At 47.7% G+C, this 22499-nt stretch overlaps 1 protein-coding gene across 3 annotated transcripts in view; it reads left to right on the top strand.

Annotated features, from left to right (window-relative positions):
- CAB39L (calcium binding protein 39 like) overlaps nucleotides 1–22499 on the top strand; it is a 757003-nt gene that overhangs the window by 374505 nt on the left and 359999 nt on the right. For all 3 annotated transcript variants that reach the window (XM_085621896.1, XM_085621898.1, XM_085621897.1), the window contains one exon: nucleotides 19524–19688. In XM_085621896.1, the coding sequence (XP_085478022.1) occupies nucleotides 19524–19688 (165 nt within the window). The remainder of the gene's footprint in view (nucleotides 1–19523; nucleotides 19689–22499) is intronic.

Below are 22499 nucleotides of genomic sequence, written 5' to 3'. Positions count from 1 at the left end.
CTGTATTTTTGATAGAAAATAATGGACAAGTGATGTGGCAAGAATATATGTACTGAAGAGTGTGAATAATCTTGGTGAGCAAGGGAAAAATTATCTGAAAGGGAGGGTTTAGTATTCAGAGGACTGTGACTAGTACCTCAAAAATCTGTTAGAAACAAATGTATAGGTTTAGCAGTGAGTAGCTAATAAGACAAAACAAAACAAAGTTTGCAACACGATTATTGGTGGCTTAGGTTGTATAAGCAAGTAGAAATGAGATCAAGGGATTGTGCTGAACGTAGTCACAGTGGTGAGACATACAAAACAAACTGACGATATGTAGGAGTTGACCTTCAAAGCTGTGAGATGACGTAGCTTATAGATATATATTTTTTTTTTAAAGAAATTTTATTGTTTTCACAACAAATACAACTAACAGATATAGATTCAGACCGTATATATAGTACATTAGAAAAATCACCATGCACAGTCGTAATTATTTCAGATAGGCCCAGGTCGGATACCTGGCAATCACCAGCGTCGCCTACCCTCCCCTCCACCCCTCCAGCCATCCGAGTCAGCGGATTCCCCATCAGAAAGAGGCGGTGGATCACATATGTTACCCCTATACTTGTTCCATGCTCCCCACACTCTGACCCATTTTCGAGGACAACCCCGCCTGACAAAAACGGAGCGCTCAGCAAACATAGCCCTATCCATCTCGCTCTTCCATGTTGATAGCAACGGCGTCTCCACCGCTCCCCATTTTTGGGCTATGTTCCGTTTGGCCGTCATGTTCCCAAGCGTCACCCAGCCCTGCGCCTGACGATTGAGATCCGTGGGCTCCCACACATTCAAGAGACAACGCCTGGGCTCTGGCAGCAGCGACACCCCGCACACCTGTGACATCGTGCGCAGCACTCGCTTCCAGAATAGCTGGAGAACAGGACAGTCCCATATCAGGTGATAGAAGGTTCCCTCCTCCCCGCAACCCCGCAGGCAGAAGGGATGCGGCGCTCTACCCAGTTTATGTAGCAAGCACCTGGTGAAATATGAGCGATGCAAAATACGAAGCTGCACCAGCCGCAGCCTCGAGGGTATACCCGCCTCACGTGGCGAGGCCAGCGCCTCCCGCCAGTCTGGGTCATCAAAATAGCCGACTTCGCCGGCCCACCTCTCCCGCAATAGCCCCATAGAGTCCGGCAAATTGTTGATCAATATACGGTACGTGAAGGACGTGGCCCTCTTAGGCATGTATTCGGTCAACAACCTGTCCTCCAGTGGGGATGCCTCCGGAACCTGCACACCTGGGGTTAACTGTGTCGTCAGGGCATGTTTCATCTGTAGATAGCGGAACCATTCTGAGGGAGCTAGCTCATATTGTTGTTGTAAGCGAGCGAATTGGACCACCTCCCCTTTATGTACCACGTCGCCTATCACCGAGATCCCGATGGCGTCCCAAGCGTCGAAGCCCTTGCTCTCCCTCAGACGCCCCAGTCGTTTTGTATCCCAGAGAGGCGTAAGCTGCGTCAGGACTCCCCGCCAACCCAGCCCGGCCTGCGGCGCATGCCAGATAGACACAGTCTGTCGCAGAGGGCCGATCAGCTTCGGGGCCAACCGGGCATCATATAGTGGAGTTAGCAGACCCCTCTCACCCAGTATATCCCAATCTGCCTTAAACGTGGGATCCGACTGGGGTGCATGGAGCCACTGGTTGATCACCTTAAGCTGCGCCGCCCAATAATAGAGCTGGATATCTGGGAGCGCAATGCCCCCGTCGTACCACCCACAGACTAGTTTTGCTTGTGCAATGCGCGCTGGTTTGTTGCCCCAGAGGAGGTTGGAGACCTGCGCCGCTACCGCGCGGAAGTAGGTCGGGGGCACCGGGTATGGAGTATTTTCCAGAACATAAAGAAACCGCGGCAGGGCCATCATTTTAAAGAGCGCCGCTCTCCCCACCAGGGTCAAGGGCAACGTTCCCCAGTGCTGCACATCCTGCCTGAGGCGGTCCAATTGAGGGCTTAAGTTGAGCCTGTAAAATTCCTGTTGCTCCCATGTAATGTGCACCCCTAGGTATTTAAACGACCCCTCCGCCACCTGTATCTGGCAGCCCTCCGACAGCCGAGGGGGGGGGCCCCGCAGCACCAGGAGGACAGACTTCGACCAGTTTATCGTATAGCCGGATGCCCGGCCGAACACCTCGCAGATGTTAAGCAACGTTAGGATAGAGCGCCTAGGGGAAGCTAAGTAGAGCAGTATGTCATCCGCGTAGAGGGAGACGCGGTCTTCCCAGCTCGGCGACCAGTGGAGGCCCCGCATCATAGGCTCCCACCGTATCCAAGTCGCGAGAGGCTCGAGCACGAGGGCGAAAAGCAGCGGCGAGAGCGGGCAGCCCTGACGCGTACCCCGCCCCAGGGGGAAATCCTCCGACATATGCCCATTGGCCGCGACATGGGCCAGCGGCTTAGTGTAGAGGAGTCGGATCCAGGCACAAAATTTCGGCCCAAACCCCAGATGTGACAAGACCGCGAAGAGAAAGGGCCACTCCACCATATCATATGCCATGCGGGCATCAAGGGATAGAATGACAGCTGGTTCCTGCAGTCGGTCCACTCGGGCCAGCACACCGTATAAGCGTCTTAGATTGTGTGAGGTACTTCTCCCAGGCATAAAGCCCGCCTGGTCCGGGTGCACTATGTCAGTCAAATGAGGCGTGAGTCGGAGGGCCAACAGTTTCGCCAGGATCTTGGCCTCTGCATTGAGCAGCGATATGGGGCGATAGGAGGCACATTGATCCGCCGGCTTACCCGGCTTCGGTATTACCACGATGGTGGCCATTCGTTGATCTGCGGGGAGCTCCCCCGCCTCCAGGCTGTGTTTGTACATATTCAGCAAGTGTGGGGCCAACATCTCAGGCAGTCGTTGATCTAGCTCAACCGGGACGCCGTTGGGACCCAGTGCTTTACCGGGTTGCAATGCGGCAATGGCCATCTGTAGCTCCTCGACCGTGAGTTCGGCCTCCAGGGACTCTCTAGCCTCAGGGGAGAGCGTGGGCATCCGTAGGTCCTTGATATACGTCAGCGCTACCTCCACCGACATGGAGGAATTGGAGGAATATATGTCACGAAAATGCCCCGCTAGGGTGTGCACTATGTCTCGCGGGTCTGACGTTTTCGACCCCTCGGCAGTGACAAGCTGCGCGATCCATCAGGCTCCGCTGTCGCGCCTGTCCAACCACGCTAGTAGTCTGCCGGTTTTATCGCCTACATCGTAGACTGTGTGCCGGGAGGCCTCAAGTCGTTGTCTAACACGGTCTGTCAGGTGCTCCCTGTGCTTCACCTGAGCCAAGCGCAGGTCATGTGAGGTTTCGCGGGAGGGGGTTTCGGCCTGGCGAGCCTCCGCAGTCCGGAGCGCAAGCTCCAGCGACTGCAGCTCTGCTGTCTGCATGCGCTTATATCCTGTGATGGCAGCCATTTCCTGGCCCCGCAGCACCGTCTTGTACGCCTCCCAAAGAATCGTAGGGGAGTCGACCGAAGCGGCGTTTTCGTGAAAGTAGAGTTTAGACGCCCGTGCGATGGTTTTACCAATCTTCGGGAGTCGCAGGTAGCTGGGGCGTATCGGGTATACGCGGCGGCGCATTAGGTGAGGACTATTGTAATGCAAGAGGATCGGGGAATGATCAGAGATGCCCCTGGGCCTAATGTCAATACTGGCAATGTTGTGAAGGCAACCGGGGGAGCCCAGAAAGTGATCAATACGGGTGAGACTGTCGTGCACCCCGGAGTGGAACGTGTACGAGCGCGTCTCTGGGTGGTACCATCGCCAAAGATCTGTGAACCCTAGCGCCGCCGTGAAGCCCGCAAGTCGCGTCGCGCCACTGCCACGCGCTCGAGGCGGAGATCGGTCAACGTGATCATTCATCACTGCATTAAAGTCACCCCCAAGTAATACCTCCCCCTCTGGTAGGGTGAGGAGAAATTCACTCAGCGCCGGGAGCGCCGCGGCATGTAACCCGGGAGGGATATAGACCGACACTACGTTGTAGAGATGTCCTTCCCATTGTATGTGGGCAGCGGCGAAACGCCCGGCCCCGTCCGTATGTGCACCAAGCACGATTAAGCGGGACTGTTTGTGCACCAAGATGCCAACCCCCCGGGACCCAGAGGTGAACTCGGGAGTGCACCACCATCTTATATCCCCATCGGTCCAGCGCTTTAGTAGCAGTGCCTGTGAGATGGGTTTCCTGAAGTAAGACCAGTGCCGGGGCACATCGTTTGATACTATGCAGGACCAGGCCTCGCTTGATTTTATCTCCTAAACCCCGAACATTCCAGGTAAGTAATGAGAGGGGCTGCACCGGGGTCCTGTCAGTGTCAGGGGCTACCTCACTAAACAAGTCCGACTTCACGGTGGGTGGGTGAAGCGACAGAGCAGGAGTCGGATAGTGCAGAAGGCGACCCGGGTCGTGTGTTGAACATGTGCGTGGTGTAAGTCTGAAGGCCGTGTCCTATATAACCAGAACAAAAGAACAAAACTAAAGAACGTACCCCATCCCCCCGCCCCCCTCCCTGCCTCCCTGCCACACGGACTCAGAACTGCCCGCCACCCCAACTCAGCAGAGTGCTCGATCCCATGAACCCCAAACAGTACTTGCGCTTTAAGGAGCGTGGAGTCCGAGGGAGACCAGGACGTCCCCTATCCCCAGGTCCCATCGTTCATGTCCCAAAACAGCTAATGTGTGGACCATACAGCAGCAGCGGTCCCCGGAGGACAGCCCCGAACCACATTTCGGGAATGATATAAGCCAGCACGTCAACCGGTGGGCTCCTCCTCGACCTCTTCAAGGCGCCGATCTTGTCCATTAGGTTCGTCCGCACTCCCGGGACGCCGTGTCCCCCGGTTAGAGCGCCGTGCACCACCAGCCTGGCGCCACCCCTCCAACCAGTCATGAGCCTCCTCTGGTGTGTCAAAGAAGAGAGTCTTGCCCTCCGCCGCCACACGAAGACGTGCCGGGAAGAGCATTGCATATGGAAGTTCTCTGGCCCTCAGTTTCTTCTTGACTACCACGAAACTCCACCGCTGCGCCGCCACCGCAGCCGTATAGTCAGGGAAGAAGGACACCGTGGAGTTCTGTAGTTTGATAGGTGGTGCCACCCGTGCCGCCTGCAGAATGGCGTCCCTGTCTCGGAAATTAAACAGGCGGGCCAGGACGGGCCTCGGAGGCGCTCCCACCTTCGGACGCCCTCCCGGTACCCTATGTGCTCGCTCCACCGAGAAAAACGCTGAGAGGCCCCGGGGTTGTAACTTGGATTTGATCAGTTCTTCGACATATAGGTCCATGGCTGGGTGCCCCTCACTTTCGGGAATCCCAATAATGCGCACATTATTGCGGCGAGAGCGCCCTTCCTGGTCATCCAACCGGGCCGCCATACGTTTGTTCTCTGACTCCAACTGCGACACCCTCTGCAGAAGGCCTCTCGAGTCCTTCACCAGAGTCTCCGTTACCTGCTCCACCTCCGCAACCCTGGCGGACATTTTCTAGAAGTCCGCGCGGAGCAGGGACACGTCCGTAGAAATCGTCCCCACCGTTGATTGTACCTGTGTTAAGGCCGCCATAATGTCCTCCAGTGTCACCTTCGGTGCGTCGGTGGTCGCCACCATCTTCTCCTAGCGGCCGCCGCGGTCGGACACCGCGGGGTCTTTGGCATAGGCGAATTTATCGAGCTTGCCTTGATGGTGCCCCTTGGTTCCCTTCCCGCTCATGGTGCGGATAGATGATGCCTCTCAAAGGACACTCCTGCAGATCAGCGGGGAGTCGATACACCAGGGCTCTTCAGGCCGGGCACGAACCCCTCAGGCAGCCGAGGGAGCGTGCTTCGTCTCAGGTCGTCCCCCAAGGGGTGTTGCGGATCAGCAGGGCCAGCTGCACGCCTCAGCGGGGCCCGGCACAGGGCAGGGTCACAGTCCACGGTTCGCCCCACCGGTCCCCACTAGCAGCGCAGGCTCGAGGAAGCCCCCTCGGCGTCCGGTAGCAACCCTCCGAGTGCGGGCTAGACCCGCCGGAGAAGTAGCGGAGCTCGCGCCTCAGCCCCGGCGCCCCGGGCAGGTTCTTCGTTGCGGGCCGATCGAAGTCAGCAGACCCGATTACGCCTCCCTCACTGGAGCACTCGCCTCATCTCTGCCCCGGCTGCCTCCGGTAACGCCGCCGTCAGTAGTTGCTGGCAGGTGCCCAGCCTCCGTCTCCGCCTCCGGGTCAGGCCGGTCCGGTCACACCGCGCCCGGGGTCACCCCGCCACTCGAGGCCCCGGTCGCACACGCCGAGCCGGGCCGCAAAGTTGCGGATCCTGCCGATTCCGTTCCAGACGTCTGAGGGACCCGGGAGTCGGATCCGGTAGCGCCGCTGTGTGTCCGCCTTCGTTTCTGGACCTGTGGGATCGGATCAGTGCTCGGATGAATGACGGATGAGCGGGGAGTCGATCTCTTCCCCGGAGCCCAACTAGGCTGCGGCCATCTCGCTTGGCTGCAAGCCACGCCCCCAGCTTATAGATATTTAATGGTACTGTTTGATATGTACCCATGATCGTCAGAAATAGCATTACTGGATGAGGTAGAAACAAGAACTGCTATTAATTTTCATAAAAATGTTTTTAGAAGAGAATTGTTTGCCTTAAAGGGTATGAACATATTCTATGCAGTTTATAGCCTGAGAAGTGGACATTTTTAAGGGGAAGAGGTATAAATTCCAAGTAGTATGCAAGGTACCATCCAGAGACTAATGTAGCCTTCTAGAGGCTAAATAAATATACTAAGAGGAAGCATTCAGTTGGTAAGATGCAACGAGAAAACTGGAGAGAAGAGCTATAAAAAGTTAAAGTATACATCTTGACACCTCATGTCAACTCAGGAAGGGTGCCTTTTGAGCTGTTTAAAGGTAGGCAGCCTGACTCATTTATTAAGCGCACACTGGGTTAATAAAGGTAGAGAAAATGAAGAAAACAAAGCAGGTGAGGAAAGACAAGAAAAATTTAGGAGCTACAGAGAACAATTATTTGATTGCAAGAATAGCAAAAATTAAATTTGGGAGATATAAGGGTCGGTAGGTAAGAAAAAAGTAGTGGAAGTTTACTAAACCGATGAAAAGTGATCACACTATTTTCAAAATATATCAGAACCAAAGGGTCACGTATATGAAAATTGAGTAGAGCAATAAAAGTTACAGGTGGGAAAGTGAAGAACACGAGACATGAGAAGAGCAACAATATTGAATGATCTTGAAAGAAGAGACTGAGCAATGTGCTGGGGAAGTTTAGTTAAAATATGTTATATTGAACTACCATCTACCCAGAAGTTGTAAGTTGTAGATGTATTGACTTTAAACACTTCATGTGTAATTATTCAATATTGTATTTGCATGGACTAGCCAGAGTTCTATTCTTTGGTGCATCTCAGTGTATATACTGGTTTTAGTCCAGTGTATAAAGTGCTGTATAATTCATAGTTGGGGATGTTTAAGATAATATTTTCTTTACAATTTTATGTATATAGAGGAGTTGTGTGGTAGCCTCCGGTCATAAAAAGCATTAAACCTTCAAGAATACTGTGAAGTAGTACTAGAACCTGAAGTGCATCATTTATTTTTAAGGTGAGAGCACTATAGAGATACCAGCTGGTGGATGGGGTATTATGTGACAATTAACTTGAAGAAAGACAACACAGACTATATAGTAACACAGTGATTCACTTTTGTTGCATACCCCTTAAGTCTGCCCATCTCAAGAGAATTCTCCCATTGCAGAAGATGATCTGCATTTTCCATTATTCGGGTCTCCAGGCTCTTGATGCTTCTCATCGCCTATTTTCCTGATTACTGATCTGAGACCTGTTTAGGAGTATCTGAACAACTAGTTGATGCAAGATAGCATTCAATGGGAAGGTAATGTCATCCATTTCTAGAGGCAAATGATGTCTGCATTGAATACGAATCACACAGGAATCGAGAGAGGCCAGAGACCGGGCTCTCTCTCTCTAGGAAGTGGAAGTGGGCATTCTAGAATTGTCATTTTGTTCGTGGAGCATCTGCAAAAAGAAACAAATAACAGGTGTAGGGGTCACAAAAATGAAATTATTGGGAATGTGAACAAGACATTTTAAACAATTGGAAATTCTGTCCAGTGAAGTATCAGTAGCCCCATAAAGATTGGAATGTGTTGGAGGCCCTGCTAAATGAGTTTTCTGTACATTTTAAATCCTGACCCACGTCTTCACATAGTTAATAAAAAATGAAAGACCATCAGTGTATAAATGATCCTAATCGGTCTAACATAGGACTTGCTACAACACCACACAGAAACCTTCAAGCTCATCTTGAGTGACCTTTGTATCCCTTTCAGTTGAAAAGATTCAGAAGTTAGTATCTTGCAAGGGGTTCTTGTATTTTCTTGTGTGATGTTGAAAGTGCAGTGCCTTATCCTCTTCACTGTGCCAAAGCAAGTCTTCTTTAGTTCTGTTTAATTGATCGAATATTGGTGATTATAATTCAATTGTAGAGACTTCGTTTGTTGACATTCGATAAAGTGTAGGTCTCAGTATAGTGTTGTAAAATCGAACCAAAGCAAAATGTGACTTCAAATTAGACTTTGAAAGAAGCCTTGAAAAATGTTTTTTGTTTTGAGTTCACCAATAACATATAGTGACATGCATACTCTATTGAAAAAGCACTTGAAGTTTCCCATAGGGACAACGTGGTTCTTAATATTTATCTTCGTTTTCCTCATAACATCATTTCAGATTTCCATACTAACCAGTCAATCTCGTTGTCGTGTTTTTTTTCTATGTCAGCACAATCAACAAAGCAGTATTTGGAATACCATGGATGTTTGTGACCTATGAGTTGTCTACCAGAGGAAATGATTTCTCAAAGTAGGGTGTATCCAGGTTCTTCAAATACTGTTTTCATCTAGGTCCATGAGTGAATACAAGCTTCTTAATTTCCATTACGCTTCAAACACTGGGCACTTGTTTCTTCCTAATCTGGTTCTTTTGTAAGAAAAGGTTACATGAAGTTCAAAAAGTGTGCCAGAATTCTCAGCCTGACTTCTGGAGATAAGTAAATAAGATTAGCCCTCAGAGAAGATACCCACCCTAGGGAATTAAAGTTGCAATAAAGCGACTTAAAAATATATATATTATTTATTAGCCTATTTTTCATTTTAAATGTGCTGTAAAATTGGAACCTCTTCCCCTTTGTGAATGTAAAACAAAGTTTGTTGGGGAGTAAGCAGCAGTCCACGAGATCACTGCCCTCACTAAGAAAAACATTGAAAAGGTTCTCTTTTTTAAAAATGCAGTCCCACTTGCCTTAAGGACGTGGACTGCACTTAAAAAAAATAAAAAATAGTGATCAATTGCATAGTGGTCTGAAGCAGGCCACCATTACTGTGATTGCCACCAAGGTCGTGCAAAAAGGAGGCTACAAGCTACCCTCATTTAGAGTATGTAGAAGGACTCTCAGGGTATATTAAGCTTTTCGGGTATCATATTGGTTTGGTCCAAAAAGTGAAAATGAATCCGCTTAAATCAAGTATTACTCGATACTCTTTGAACCTGAGAGCATGTCAACTTCCAGTCTTTGTGAGGGACTCCTGTATGTTATCCTGCCAGTGCTGTCTTAGCTGTAAGAGGAGTCTTGATGCTCTCGGCTTTCAGTGTCCTGTATAATTGTGATACTAGCCTGCGTTGTTCTAATAACTAGCATAGACTCTAGTGTGATTGATGATAGCTTTAGCTCTCTGGAATTCAATCCATAGTTCTCATGCAGTGTTGGCCAATCTAGCATACCTAAGGATCTGGCTTGCTCTGACTCCAAATGTGCCCTGTGCCTCTGCATATGTAATGAATGACCCTCCTGATTATAATTATCCCAATGCATTTCATCCACCCTCTCTCCATCTTCATACCAGCATATCATCGCTCATATGTTTTAAGGACTGTGGGCCTGATGTGTGAAGGTTCTGTTTGCAAAAAGTGGTCGCAAATTTGGCATTGACTTTTTGCAAATGGAAAGTGGATTTGCAAACCTACCTCAGTGCTAATATTTTGCCTCACAAAATAAGGAATTATAGTGAGTCGCTGATCACCGTGCCTAATGATCAGTCATTAGGTAAGTTGCAATTTGCGACACATTAAGATTGATCACAATCACAGTGTTGGTGGCCTGCTAGAGTCAGCCTACCACCATGTCTGTGATTGCCTTTAACAAGAGTACACTTTTTTTTAAAAGCAGTTTCCCCTAATGGAAACAGTACTGCATTAAAAAAAATAGTTCGAAAGTTGGCAGTGGCAGCCCATTGCCTATTTCCCAACAATTATTTTTTAACATTCATAAAAGGAAAGGGTATCTTAAGGAACCCCTTTCCTCTAGCGACTGGGTTACTAGCCCAACTCCAGAGTCAGTAATTGTAGGATTCGGGTCATGTAACATTGATACATTTTACTAGGATTTACAGTTGGGAAGATGGGCCTACAACATGCCCCTTCCAAATCAATATCCATTCGCAATCCCATTTTACGACTTGGTAAACGTTTAGCGGCTCCTAAAAAGGGGATTTGTACATAGTAAAAATGTATTTTACATTTGCCACAGACCGCCAAGTGTCGAGTGAACAGGGGTCGCCAGATGCCCCCCTTCACAGGAACCACCCAGGCAGACAGATTCCAACCCAGTGGCGGCTCCTCTACTATGGCGCAGGAGCGACGCTCCACTGCTTTTAAGCAGTGCAACGTTAACGTAAAGGAAACATGAAATGATAATAACTTTAAGTTATTATCATTGCGCATCCTGGCCACACCTCTCACTCCGCCCCCTGATCCAATCCTCAAGTTATTCCCGCCCTCTGATTCTCCGCCCACAGTTCCCCCTACTTTTTTTTCCCCACTTCGACCACTGCATTAACCACACACCCCCATGCGCCCTCTTGCCCGCCCCGCAACCTTCGAGCCATGCCTGCAGCCACTGTTCCAACCTGTTGAACAGTGTTGGCAGATTACTGTAGAGTGGCTGTTCCTTTCATGAGCAGCTCAATTAAAGTAATTCCTGCCTCCTATTTGTCTCTTTCCGAGTTGCCACGCTCTTCCATCCATAAATTATGACCAAGTGCTAATTACAAACTGTAAACTGTAAGAACTCCTGTTCGAATTACCTGAAAGAGGTTAGGCTAATTTGATATTTAACTTTTTCAACGACATGTCTATTTAGAATGCGTCTAGTGAGGGCACGTGGACGAGTCCTTTTTTGCTTTCTTCACTCGCCACGTTTTTTGGGTGAGCACTTCCTCTGTGTAGCAAACGCACAATAAATGGGAAGATTGATCTCAAAGGAGAATAGGATTTGAGGGCATTTCTCTTTGGTCATTTGCCCACCTATTATTTTTATCTTCACTTTCATAAACTTTGCAGTAGGCCGGGCCTGGGTTAAGTGTCAAGTCTCGTGGCACAGTTCCGGATCTTTCAAGGAGTAGGCGCGATGAGCTCATTTTTTGTTTTTTTTAATTCCATTGTCTGTCTGTACTGCACAAAAGAATCACGTGGCAAGGTCTGTTTTCACACAAGTCGTGCGTGGTTTATAAGGGAAACAATAATCGCGTTTCATGACTCAACTCACGTGGTGCACTTGCCCAACGTACGTCTTTTGCACCATGAAAGAGTCTCCTTCACGGAGTAAGAAAGTCCATTCAGCTGGAAAATATTCATAATTTCACGTGTCCAGATGTTTTAGCTCAGAAATACCGATACCGTATTTCTTTGTGCCTTCATCACCAGCTGGTTCCGGGTTGGAGAAGTCTGAATCAGGCTTTACAGGTTGTGATGTCGAAACCTGGTGTATGTTCATAGGGCGCGCTGACCCTGTTTGGGCTGCGGCGCACCTTTTAACTAGGTGTCTTGGGCAAACACAGGCACAGGGCGCCCCATTGCAGATGACGCACGGGATCCAGGGCTGTCAGAAACCTGTGCCTGCCCTGGGAGGGCGCTAGTGAAAGGCGGACCAGTTACATTTGAAGCAGCCAATCCGTTTTTTTTTTTTACAGTGCACGCAACATTTGGCCTGTTATATAAAAAAAACAAGCATTTACAATGCAATGGTCTCGGCATTGGTAAAGTTAGAGCTATTGGCATTGCTAATGACATTATTTTTGTTTATGTTTTTGTTTTTAAAACATTTAAAGAAACGGCATTGTCATGAGCAATGCCAATAGCTCTAACTTTACCAATGCCGAGCCACAGTCCCTTTCGCCCACTCTCTATTGTCAGCTTGCTGTCCCTGCCCCTCCCACCCGGAGGGTAGACAGACAGACGTGGCTAGAGAAGCAAGGAGGAGATGGGGCCGTAAGCTGACAACTCAAGGTGGGCAATCAGCTCTGGCTAGCAACTGGACAATGGAGGGAGTGAATGGGGGAAGTACATGGACAAAGGGGTGGTGGGGAGCAAGAAGAGCAAGGTAAGGTGGGTGAGGAGGAACCAACAACGGCAACTTAGAGATGGTGAAAAAGAGGAATACAGCAGGGAGAGACGTACAAAAGAGACAGCTGGAAAGCACAGGTACTCTCAGGGTGCTTCAACAAAACCAAAAAAAAAGTATTGTCTGAAACGTGAGTAACACGTCCATGCTCCAGGGTAGGAAAAAACATAAAAAGTTTAAAGAAAGCCTACATAAATAAGAGGCATAATGAAGGCAACCAGGGTAAGCAATAGGTGGGCTCTAAGCCTACTGTAAGCTACCAAAATGTCTCGCAACAGACAGAGCATGTGCTAGAGTACCATGGCTCCCAATGCAGAAACGGAAAAAGGCCTACTGCCCTGTTTAGGCAGTGAAACAGTGCCATGATTAGGGTGAAGATGCCCCTCACCCCGTTTGGACTCCCTTGCCACTGCACCTGCTGCATTATTGATGGTTCGATCTGTTGTGTGGAGAGTGTACATGAAGGTTGAAGGAGCATGTGTGTAGACTTGAGGAAGGATCTCGAGTGGAGGGTGGACAGCCGATGTACATAGTGGAGAGCATGGGTGGGCAATGCATCTAGATGGGGGGGGGGGAGACTATTGTGCAGTGGAGACAATGGAAAGAGGATGAACAGAATGAATAGCAAATTCCCAGTGTGACAGCAAAAATGGAGAGTGGGTGTGGACCATGGAGGGCTGATGTTCATGGTGAGAGAAAAGATATACATTCTACACCGTAGATGTGGTGAAGTGGTGTTGAGAATGGATACTGCACAGTATGGAGAGAGCAAATGATGGATAAAGAAAATGTGCAGGCTTAAGAGCAGATGAACAGGGTGTAGAGTACAAGTGCAGGATGGGGTACAAAAGTGGAGTGTAGAGCATACACCTGGGTGGCAATTGATGTACATGGTAAACAGTGGAAGTTCACTGGAAAGTGATGTAAATATTAACAGTGTGGGCACAGTGGTGTTGATCATGGAGAAAAAATGTAAGAGTATGTGGATAGTAGAGAGAATGTGTGGAGACTGTATGAAAAGTGCATGTGGGGGTGAAAAGCAGCTGTGTAGGACAGAGGGTGAATTTACACAGTGGTGAATGAATGTTCAGAGTGTGTAAGTGGAGAGTGGAGAACACATATGAAGCGTCAGGACTGCATGTGGTGAGTGGACAGCCCTTAAGAAGGATAAGCCCAAGTAAACAGCAGAATTACCGTTTTTAGAATAAATGTGATAGCGTAGGTACTGAGCATGTAGAGTGCAGGGTGCAGATGATAGAGCATGCATAGAAGTTGGAAAGGCAACGTGAGGAGAGTCAAGATCAAATGCGGAGAGGTTAAGTGAGGATGCAGAGAACTGATGTAAATCGTGGAGAAATGCGTGGATTAGGGCAGAAAGCGGATACATTACCTGTAGCGTATGGGGGGGGGGGAGGGGATGTGGCTTTATGAATGCAGTTTAGAACTGAGGAGCCATGTTCGAGTCCCAGCATCGCTCAATATCCTGTGATTCTTGGTAAATCACTTAATTGCTTTGTGTCTAAAAAATGAACCTATCCTGTGTAATATAAATGATGCTGTGATAAGGCGCTCCAAAACCTTCGGGTCGAATTTGCACTGTTTAGTTAAAAAAAACGTGGAAGGTAAAGAACAGGGTAGATTGTAGATGTGGATAAAAAATTACCAAATGTATTCGAATATGGCTCCGAGCGAAAGGTATCCCTGTGCCCTCTTGTTTAAAAAATAGGAAACGTTTCAAAGCTCTCACCTTGGGGGATGGGGAGGATGCCTCGTTAGTCTCGGTTTCTCCCTACTTATCTCACTACACGCAATCCCTTCCTGCCGGTTTAACATCCTACACCTTTGCCAATTTAATCGCAGCAAAAACAGATACAGCTAGGGATATATTTATTTCCTAAGGATAACACCAAAACGCTCTGCTCGAAGCCTCTGCATGTCCCTCGGTTTCAACAACATGACCTGGAAGTGGAACAAAGACCAGAGGGCGCGTAACCTGCCTGCTGGATTGACCACAACAATCCATTTGCTGATTGGCCTAAACGACCTGGAGGAGGGCAGATGTCACAAGGTTGGTTGAAGGGGAGCCGGTGTCCATTATACAACAACAATCTTTATTAGATCGGAGAATGTAACAAAAAGACAAACAAATCTCCAGGACCTGGTTCGAGGCCCAGCCCACCGGCAAACTGATCTGAGAAAAACAAGGCATGCATGCAGGGGGAAAAAAAAGTTCAGACCAAAGCGAACAGCAACTAGCAGCTTTGAAAATGATTGGAGATTAATGCCGGTCAAAGGCACAGAGGGCAGAAAGGCACAGAAACGAATGGCACAGAAGGGCACCAAAAACGACAGGAGCAGAGGGCAGAAAGGCACAGACAGAGAGAAAAACGAGTGGCGCAGAGAGGCACAAAAAACGAGAGGGACAGAGGGCAGGAGACAAAAACAAGTGGCAGAGGGCAGAAGGGCACCAAAAACGACAGGAGCAGAGGGCAGAAAGGCATAGTATTTCTGTGATTATTTTGCAGAGTTCACTCTGTGTAACCAGTGCACGCCGGTCAGTGAGATTTCATTTTAAAAATGTACACGCTGCGCTGAATCATATTAGCGAATTTCCTTTTCTTTTCCTTTCACTACTGCCAAATAAATAATTGTGCTAGCATTATCCACAGAAAACACCTCACACCTCATTAAAACTGACAAATACACTGCTCTGACCCTTGTCTCCACAAACACCAACCTGACTCTGGTCTGGGATGGACATGAACAGAAAGCGATATCTGATCCCTGGAGCACCGCCCAGCGCAACGAGGACCTGCACAGGGCAGAGTGGGCGCTATGCAAATAGGAATTACTATTTATTCGTCATGGTAAAGCGAACCTTGAATACAATATGGACAATGTAGTACCGATGATACATACATGGCACACGTTAATGCTATCTGGCGGTTCTAGTAACGTTTCCAAGGCACTGTTTGGCCTAACGCTTCTCCCGCGCCGCAGAATGTCAGAACAGCCTTGGAAGGCGAGGGCACCGCTTCCTGGTTTGGTGTATTGCACGTAGAAGTGGATTTGTAAGGTTTTCATTGGTTCACAGTTGTCTCTGGAATGACGAAAACCCAGAGAAGGGTTTTACAGGACCGGAGACGGCACCCCGCTGTTCCACACAGACGCAGCAAGTATCTGTTTTGAATGAGGAACATAGCTGCCACTCACACAAGGCTGACTTCTTTTATGACGGTTTTTGTTGCTAATATGTAAAATCTTCTCGATATATTTGAATTACGACACTCTGTAACTTTCTGAGCTCTCTCAACAGATGGTTCTTTTTTTGCCGATTTATATAGCGCGAACTCGACCCGAAGGTATCGGGACACCTCACCCGAGCACCCGTTACGTTACACAAGGACACATTCATATTTTGGTAGGCGCGGGGAGATTATTTCCCAGAATCACCGCATGTTGGGCCGAGGCTCGAACGGAGGTCCCCAACTCCAAAGTCGGCATCTCTGGCCGTGAGGCCACATCCCCTCCCCTCTTTTTCACAAGTACGTTGTGAAGTTTACCATTCCGGTGCACGTGTTCTACTGCAGCCCCAGGGAAGCCGGTCGCTTTTGAGGCCAACCTCAGTGCACAGGTGCGTGAGGGCGAGGGATAGTGGGACTGAGGGGCAGCATTAGTTGTGACAACACAACAAGCACTCTCCCTCACGCCCACCCTGCCCCACACATCGGCTGCATGCAACCAGAGCTTACGGGTTTATAGACAGAAACAGTGCGCGCAAGATCACAACACTTGTCAGCCTTCCTGCGGTACCTTCCATAGGACTCCAGCACTTAATATTTTACAAATTAAGCACTGAAGCGGCTCGCATACCCTGACTGGGAAGCGCCCCGAGACCGCCGACTCAAGAGAAGCAGCCAAGGCTGGCGGAGAGCCGGCAGATTCAAATCAAATGAGAAAGCAGAAGACGGCATCTCTTAGAACATCGCAATTGAGGTTAACTAAGCAGGTCATTTGCATTCTAACCATTTTACACCTTTTGCTAGAAAAACGAGCTATTGCGACTACAGAGACTCCGCGCATTTGTATATACTAACCCCCCCCTCCAAAAACGAGCCGAGGGCACCGAAAGACACCACCGCCTTTCTCCGAGGCAGAGCAGAAATGCCTCGGAGAAACGCAGCGTCCTTTTCAGATTCGGGGGCGTGTTTGTCTTTACTCTCCTCCAGCCATTGGCTGGAGGAGAGAATGAGACTTCTTGCAAAAAACACGCCCCCGATCCGAAAAGGATGGGGCCTGATCGGAGTGACGGGACCTCTTCTCCAATGGCTGGCCAGCATTGAAGAGGCCAGCCAATGGAGAACAGGGGAGAAGAGGGGCGGGTTCAAGCCCCTCTTCTCCAAGTCATTAAATCTCTTGACTTCCGGTTCTGCCTTCGGCAGACCGGATGGTCCCGAGACCTAATGATCCCTCCTTGAGATCTCCCTCTGCAGGTAGGGACAGTGATTTACTGCACCTCACTGCAGGTGGGTGTTTGGCCCCCCCCTTTCCTATAATTTGGAGGTCACCCTCGGAAGGCGAACTGACTGCGCCACCTCTTTGTGGCGCACACTCAGTTTGCTTCTTGATTGTTTCTTTGTCCCTGCATCCTCCTACGTAATACAGTGTGGGCATAGAGGCAAAGTGTTTCCCTTATTAGCATGGGCAATGCCCCTTTAGAATCGCGATATGCAGGGCTTTAAGTGGGATGAAAAAACTGGGGGGGGGGGGAGCGGGTGTCTCTCAAAGGAGCGTGGCCATTGTAATTAAGGGTGTGGCTTAAAATACGTCAGCTAAAAATCTGTGCTTAGCATAGTGTGCCGCCCGACTTGTATTTTACTTTTTCTGTCATTGTATCCAGATATATGATACAGCAAGTTACATCATACCTACAACAAATAAGGACTAGTGGCTTTTTGTCAATGGTTGTATAAGATAAATAAGCAGCAACTATGGCTTGTATTCAATATTGAAAAAGCTTCCACTTAAAGCCCTGGTGACACCACAACAATGTTGCTGCTCCTGAGTTTCAAAAATAGAAGGGAAGTCCAGAGAGAACATGACTCTCTTTAAAGGATTTCCCTTCCCCTACAAGGCTCACACGGCATGACGTCATACCGTAACTTCTCCACTAGTGAGAAGTGAGCAGTATGAGCATGCGCACATGGATGTGCCTGCTGTCACTGCAGCGCGGAAATAAACGGGCTGCCTGTGCCAGGACACAAAACAGAGCCTGATAGAGACTCGTTTCAAGGCCCCCTTTACAAAAACTGCCGGTGCTTAGCACCGGTGAGACGCGGCCCACTTAAAAGTCCTAGCGATATGTATTACAGAGCGCAATATGTAATACAGAAAGAGCTGTGCAAGCGTCTTCTGCTCCTTCTGTAAGTGCCTTGGAGATACAAAAGGCCATTGGAGCAGCACTGTCACAATGCACACGGTACCACATCCATGCCCTCCCATTAACGTATTCACTCCTCATGGGACACTCCCCCCCTTTCCACCTAGAACCCGCAGAGTGACCAGCTGTTTTGGGGACGACCCCGCGATTACTGCACCTGGTGGGGTACCTCGGCCTCTAGGGGACCACAGTGCTCACGATACGTACTTCTCTGTTTACAGAGGCCAACCCCACAGACATAGGAGATATACTGCTCGGCGCAAAGCGTACAAAGACAGTCTACACACTCGCCCTGTGCATATTGGCGCCCATCCCCAACCCACAGACTGGGCTCACTCCCTCTACTCCCTCTGCCCCCTTACTCCTCCCTCTTCCCTGGACTCGAAACAAGCATCCTAGGACCGGTTTCGGGGGTGGCGAAGTGAGCTAAAGAACGATGATGGATTCAACCCTGATCTGTGACTGGGGGTGAGTTTCTAAAAAGTTTCAGCGCGCCATCCATCATCTCTATGTTTGCTTTGTTCGCCCTAAGTTGGCAGGGTATGCCCAGACGTGGGTCCCTTGCTCACTTTGCCACTGGATTCAAGCTAGCCTGGCCGATGAGTGCTGTTAGCCTGAAACCAATCTCAGGATGCTTGTTTCCGGTCCAGGGAAGACATGGCTTGCCAGTTCGGGCTGGACTGTTCCCATGAGGCACAGGGTCAAGACTGATTTGCATACAGCTATGTCTGAACTGGGGTGGCGAAGTGAGCTAAAGAACAATGATGGATTCAACCCAGGTCTGTGACTGGGGGTGAGTGTTTGAAAAGTTTCAGTGCTCCGTCCATCATCTCTTTGTGTTTACTTTGTCTGTTTACCTGCTTGCCTGTGTGTTTATTGTGCGAGATGATAGCGAGAGAAATATTGCAGCACAAGGAAATGTTAACATGTCACTGTGTTCGGATTTCGTTCTTTTATAACAAATTAACCGGTTTTAGTTATAGAAACAAATTTCTCATGTGTTTTGGTATGTGTTGCAACTAGTAAAGAAGTCAATAAGCATCGGCATGCCTTGCCTTTAGCCTCGCCCCTAGCCCCGCCCACTCGCCACATTCAAATAAGTACCTGCACTGTTTTCCCCCCATTTAAAGCACTGTGATAAGGCCCTTAATTATTTTAAGGCAGTGGCGCAGCCATGGTGCCATGGGCAAGAAAGATGCCCCCTGAACTTTGATTGGGAAGTAAAAGGCTGTCTTCGTTGGGTTGCAGTGGACCTATCTCACCCCTTAGCCTCTGTGCCTTTGTACTTGCTGCACTAATTAATGACAGCCATGCCCCCTGTTTTTAGGGAATGAAATACAGCTCTGGTCAGCGGGATGTACTCAGATACTCAATCATCTCTTTGGGTTGATAGAGTTTGTATGCTGTTGAGGTAGTTGTGTTTATAAAATATTTCAAACAATTACTGTAATATTTCTCCTGCCATGGTTGGAGCTAAAAAATTGCCCATTTTCCCCTTGCCCATATGTTAAATCAATACAAGATTTGTGCATAGTGCTTGCGCCAAGGGCTTTTTTTTTGGTCTGACAAATAATGATGTCTTTTACCTAGGCCTCTGAAGAAGTATCGAAATGCTTGCAAGCTACAAAGGAAATCCTTTGTGGTACCGGCGAAAAGGAACCACAGACAGAAACAGTTGCTCAGCTGGCACAGGAATTGTACAACAGCGGTCTGTTGGTCACACTGCTAACCAACCTTCATTTTATAGACTTTGAGGTAGGTCTGTTAATGTCTGTTTTGTGTGCACAAGCCGAGGAGCGTGGATGAAAACCATGAATTTTTTTTCCTGAAAATATTATGAAGCACATGATATTGGGAGGGCTGTAAGTACATGTAGAGGATTGCAGTGGTGGTAGGTAATCTTTAATAAACAGGTGGGCATAAATACCACCGTTGTCGAACTCAACCTCCTCAAATCTTTCTTAAGTGATTGTCTTAAGAAGACGTTTTACCGACTATTATATTCTAGTCATGAAATATTAAGAGCTCATAGTCTACGGGTTGGTTCTGATCCTCACAGTTGCTTTTTGCTTTGCGTCCCCCTGGAAAACTTGGAAAAAATAGGGCACCTCAACATAGTTGTCCAAGTTATCCGTCTATGCAATTTAGCAGTTTCCTATTATTTAACTAAAGTAAGAAGCATTCCCTTTCACGTTGACTAATTTCATCCCTTCATTTTGCCGATGGTCAGTTCTAAGTAGATCCTATATTAAAATTGATAATCTAATTGGAAGGGGAAGAATGACGACATGAAAAATTTGATCCTATTCCACGGACTTGAATGCAAAGGGCAAAACCTGGGCAGCGCTGGGTCAGATGGTTGCCAAGTGAAACATCGCCCGCCTCGGGGGAGCGGCGACGCCACCGACACTCAACGAATGAAAAAATGACATGGACTGGTGTATGGCACGGGAGAAAACAGTATATGTAGGTCGTTGCTGTCCCAGAAAATGGACAGCAATCTGGACTAAATGGAAAGAATATCGTGGGAATATTTGTGAGCCCCCATGTATCCCCTTCCTTGACGAACCAACAACATTTTAATGTATGATACATTTGCCTGCGATGACAATGTAACACCAATAATCGTAATGATCTTTGAATGTAATGACCATTTCTTCGATTGGTCAATAAAAAGAATCTTAAAAATATATATATATATTAAATAAATATACATAAATAAATATTAAAATAAATATATATATATATATATATACAATTGCCAGTCCTAGAAACTAGAACTATTGTTCTCATTGGATAGAAGTTATAAGATGAAACAGCATTGCTGGTTTATATTGAACTCGTAAACTCAGACCCCCAGAGGGAAAGTATTGATAGAGATAATTAGACCATCAAGTCTATTAGTCCAGATAATGAAGTAACCATCAAAAAGTGACTTCTGCAACCAACGAAACGATGCCACTTCATGAACAATACATGTTCCATATAAGTATAGATTAGCACTTAAATATCAGCTTGAACTGTAGTGTAGATGTGCTTTATTCTTATCACAAAATATAAGCTTTTCATTTCCAGAAGCTATATTTATTGACCAACACTTACCAACTTTTATTTTCAGTAAAAAAATAAAATAATACAACAAACAAATTTAGTCGTCAAACATCAGTCATCAATCCATTTCTTAAAACACCTCTCCTTATTGTCAAACATAATTTTTTAATAGAATTTCAGTAGATTCTTTTTTCTAAAATTATTTTTTTATTAAAGCATGCTCATCACTAAGAGTTTACCGCAGGACAACAGGAATAGCTTAATACACACACAACATGTACAAGTGGACAATAATCACAAAACAATACAATAGTGCAGTAATCCTGGATGTAAGGGAAGCTTGTACGGCCCATTTTTCAGAAACTTAGCGACCCTTCTCTCCCCCTCCCACCTGCAATGGCATCAATCGCACAGTGGTCCCACCCACCTTGCTAATACCCTCTATAACCCTGCCAGGGACCCCAGATTTTCTCCCACTTCTTGGGACATCCCCGGTTAGATACACCACCTTTTCTGCCTTTTGACACCAATCAAGATCAGCCTTCCAGTCTGCGATTTTTAGGTGGGTCGGGACTGCCCCATGCTCGTGCTATATTCCTCTTCACCACCTCTGCAGCCAGGTTGAGTCCGATATTTTGGTATTTCGTCCAGCCTTCCTCCCACTATAATATTAATAAAAGCCATTTTGCATCCAAGGAGATCTCAGTTGTTGTCAATTGGGACATCACACCCACAATGTCTTTCCAGAATTCTGGAAGTCTAGGGCATTCCCACAAGACATGGTAGAAAGTGCCTTCTGACCACACCCCGTAGACACCGTGTAGATGTTGACCTCCTAATCCTAGCAAGTCCGGTCCTTGAATAGTAGGATTGATGCAGAATTTAAAGCTGAACTAGTTGGAATCTCGCACCTATTGCAATTTTGTGTGGGCTCTGGATCGCTTACTCCCAGTCCTCGTCATCTAAATCACACAGATCCCCCCCAGACCACCCACAATGCCACCAATGGATCAGAGGAGTTGTTCAGTGATTTCCGGTATATAGTTGGAATTGCCTTGACCAGGATGTGGTCTGTTAAGTGATGGTCCTCTAGAAGTGTAGGCTTTGCTCTCCATTTCAGTAGCTTCTTTGTCTAGTTGTGCCAGTAGTGTAAGTAGCTATGGTAACCAGACAAATTGCTCGGCGAATGCTATTTTATTGTTTGTTTTTGGCAAATATAATCAGACGTAATAGTTCTAGAGTATTGATGCAATGTCAGCGTTTTTGTGTGTGTAGCGTCATTCTTCGATTTGGTGGCAATGATAAGTGATTTTGAGAATTCTGAATTGTCCTTCAAAGTTTCAGATAGATCCAAAAACCTTTTCACCAGCAATGAGTCTCCAGTGACTCTGGTGGTGCCATGCAGCTGTGACTCCTCCTCTGGACATTACAACAGCATATTATATTAGGGCCAGCTGGTAAACTGGCAGCAGTTTCTGTTTTTCAAGCCTCATTGATTTGGTTTCCGAGATCTCA

Source organism: Triturus cristatus, chromosome 8 (assembly GCF_964204655.1).
Source record: "Triturus cristatus chromosome 8, aTriCri1.1, whole genome shotgun sequence".
Lineage (NCBI taxonomy): Eukaryota > Metazoa > Chordata > Amphibia > Caudata > Salamandridae > Triturus > Triturus cristatus.
The sequence above is the reverse complement of the archived record's forward strand: the minus strand, read 5'-3'. Positions and strand labels throughout refer to the sequence as shown.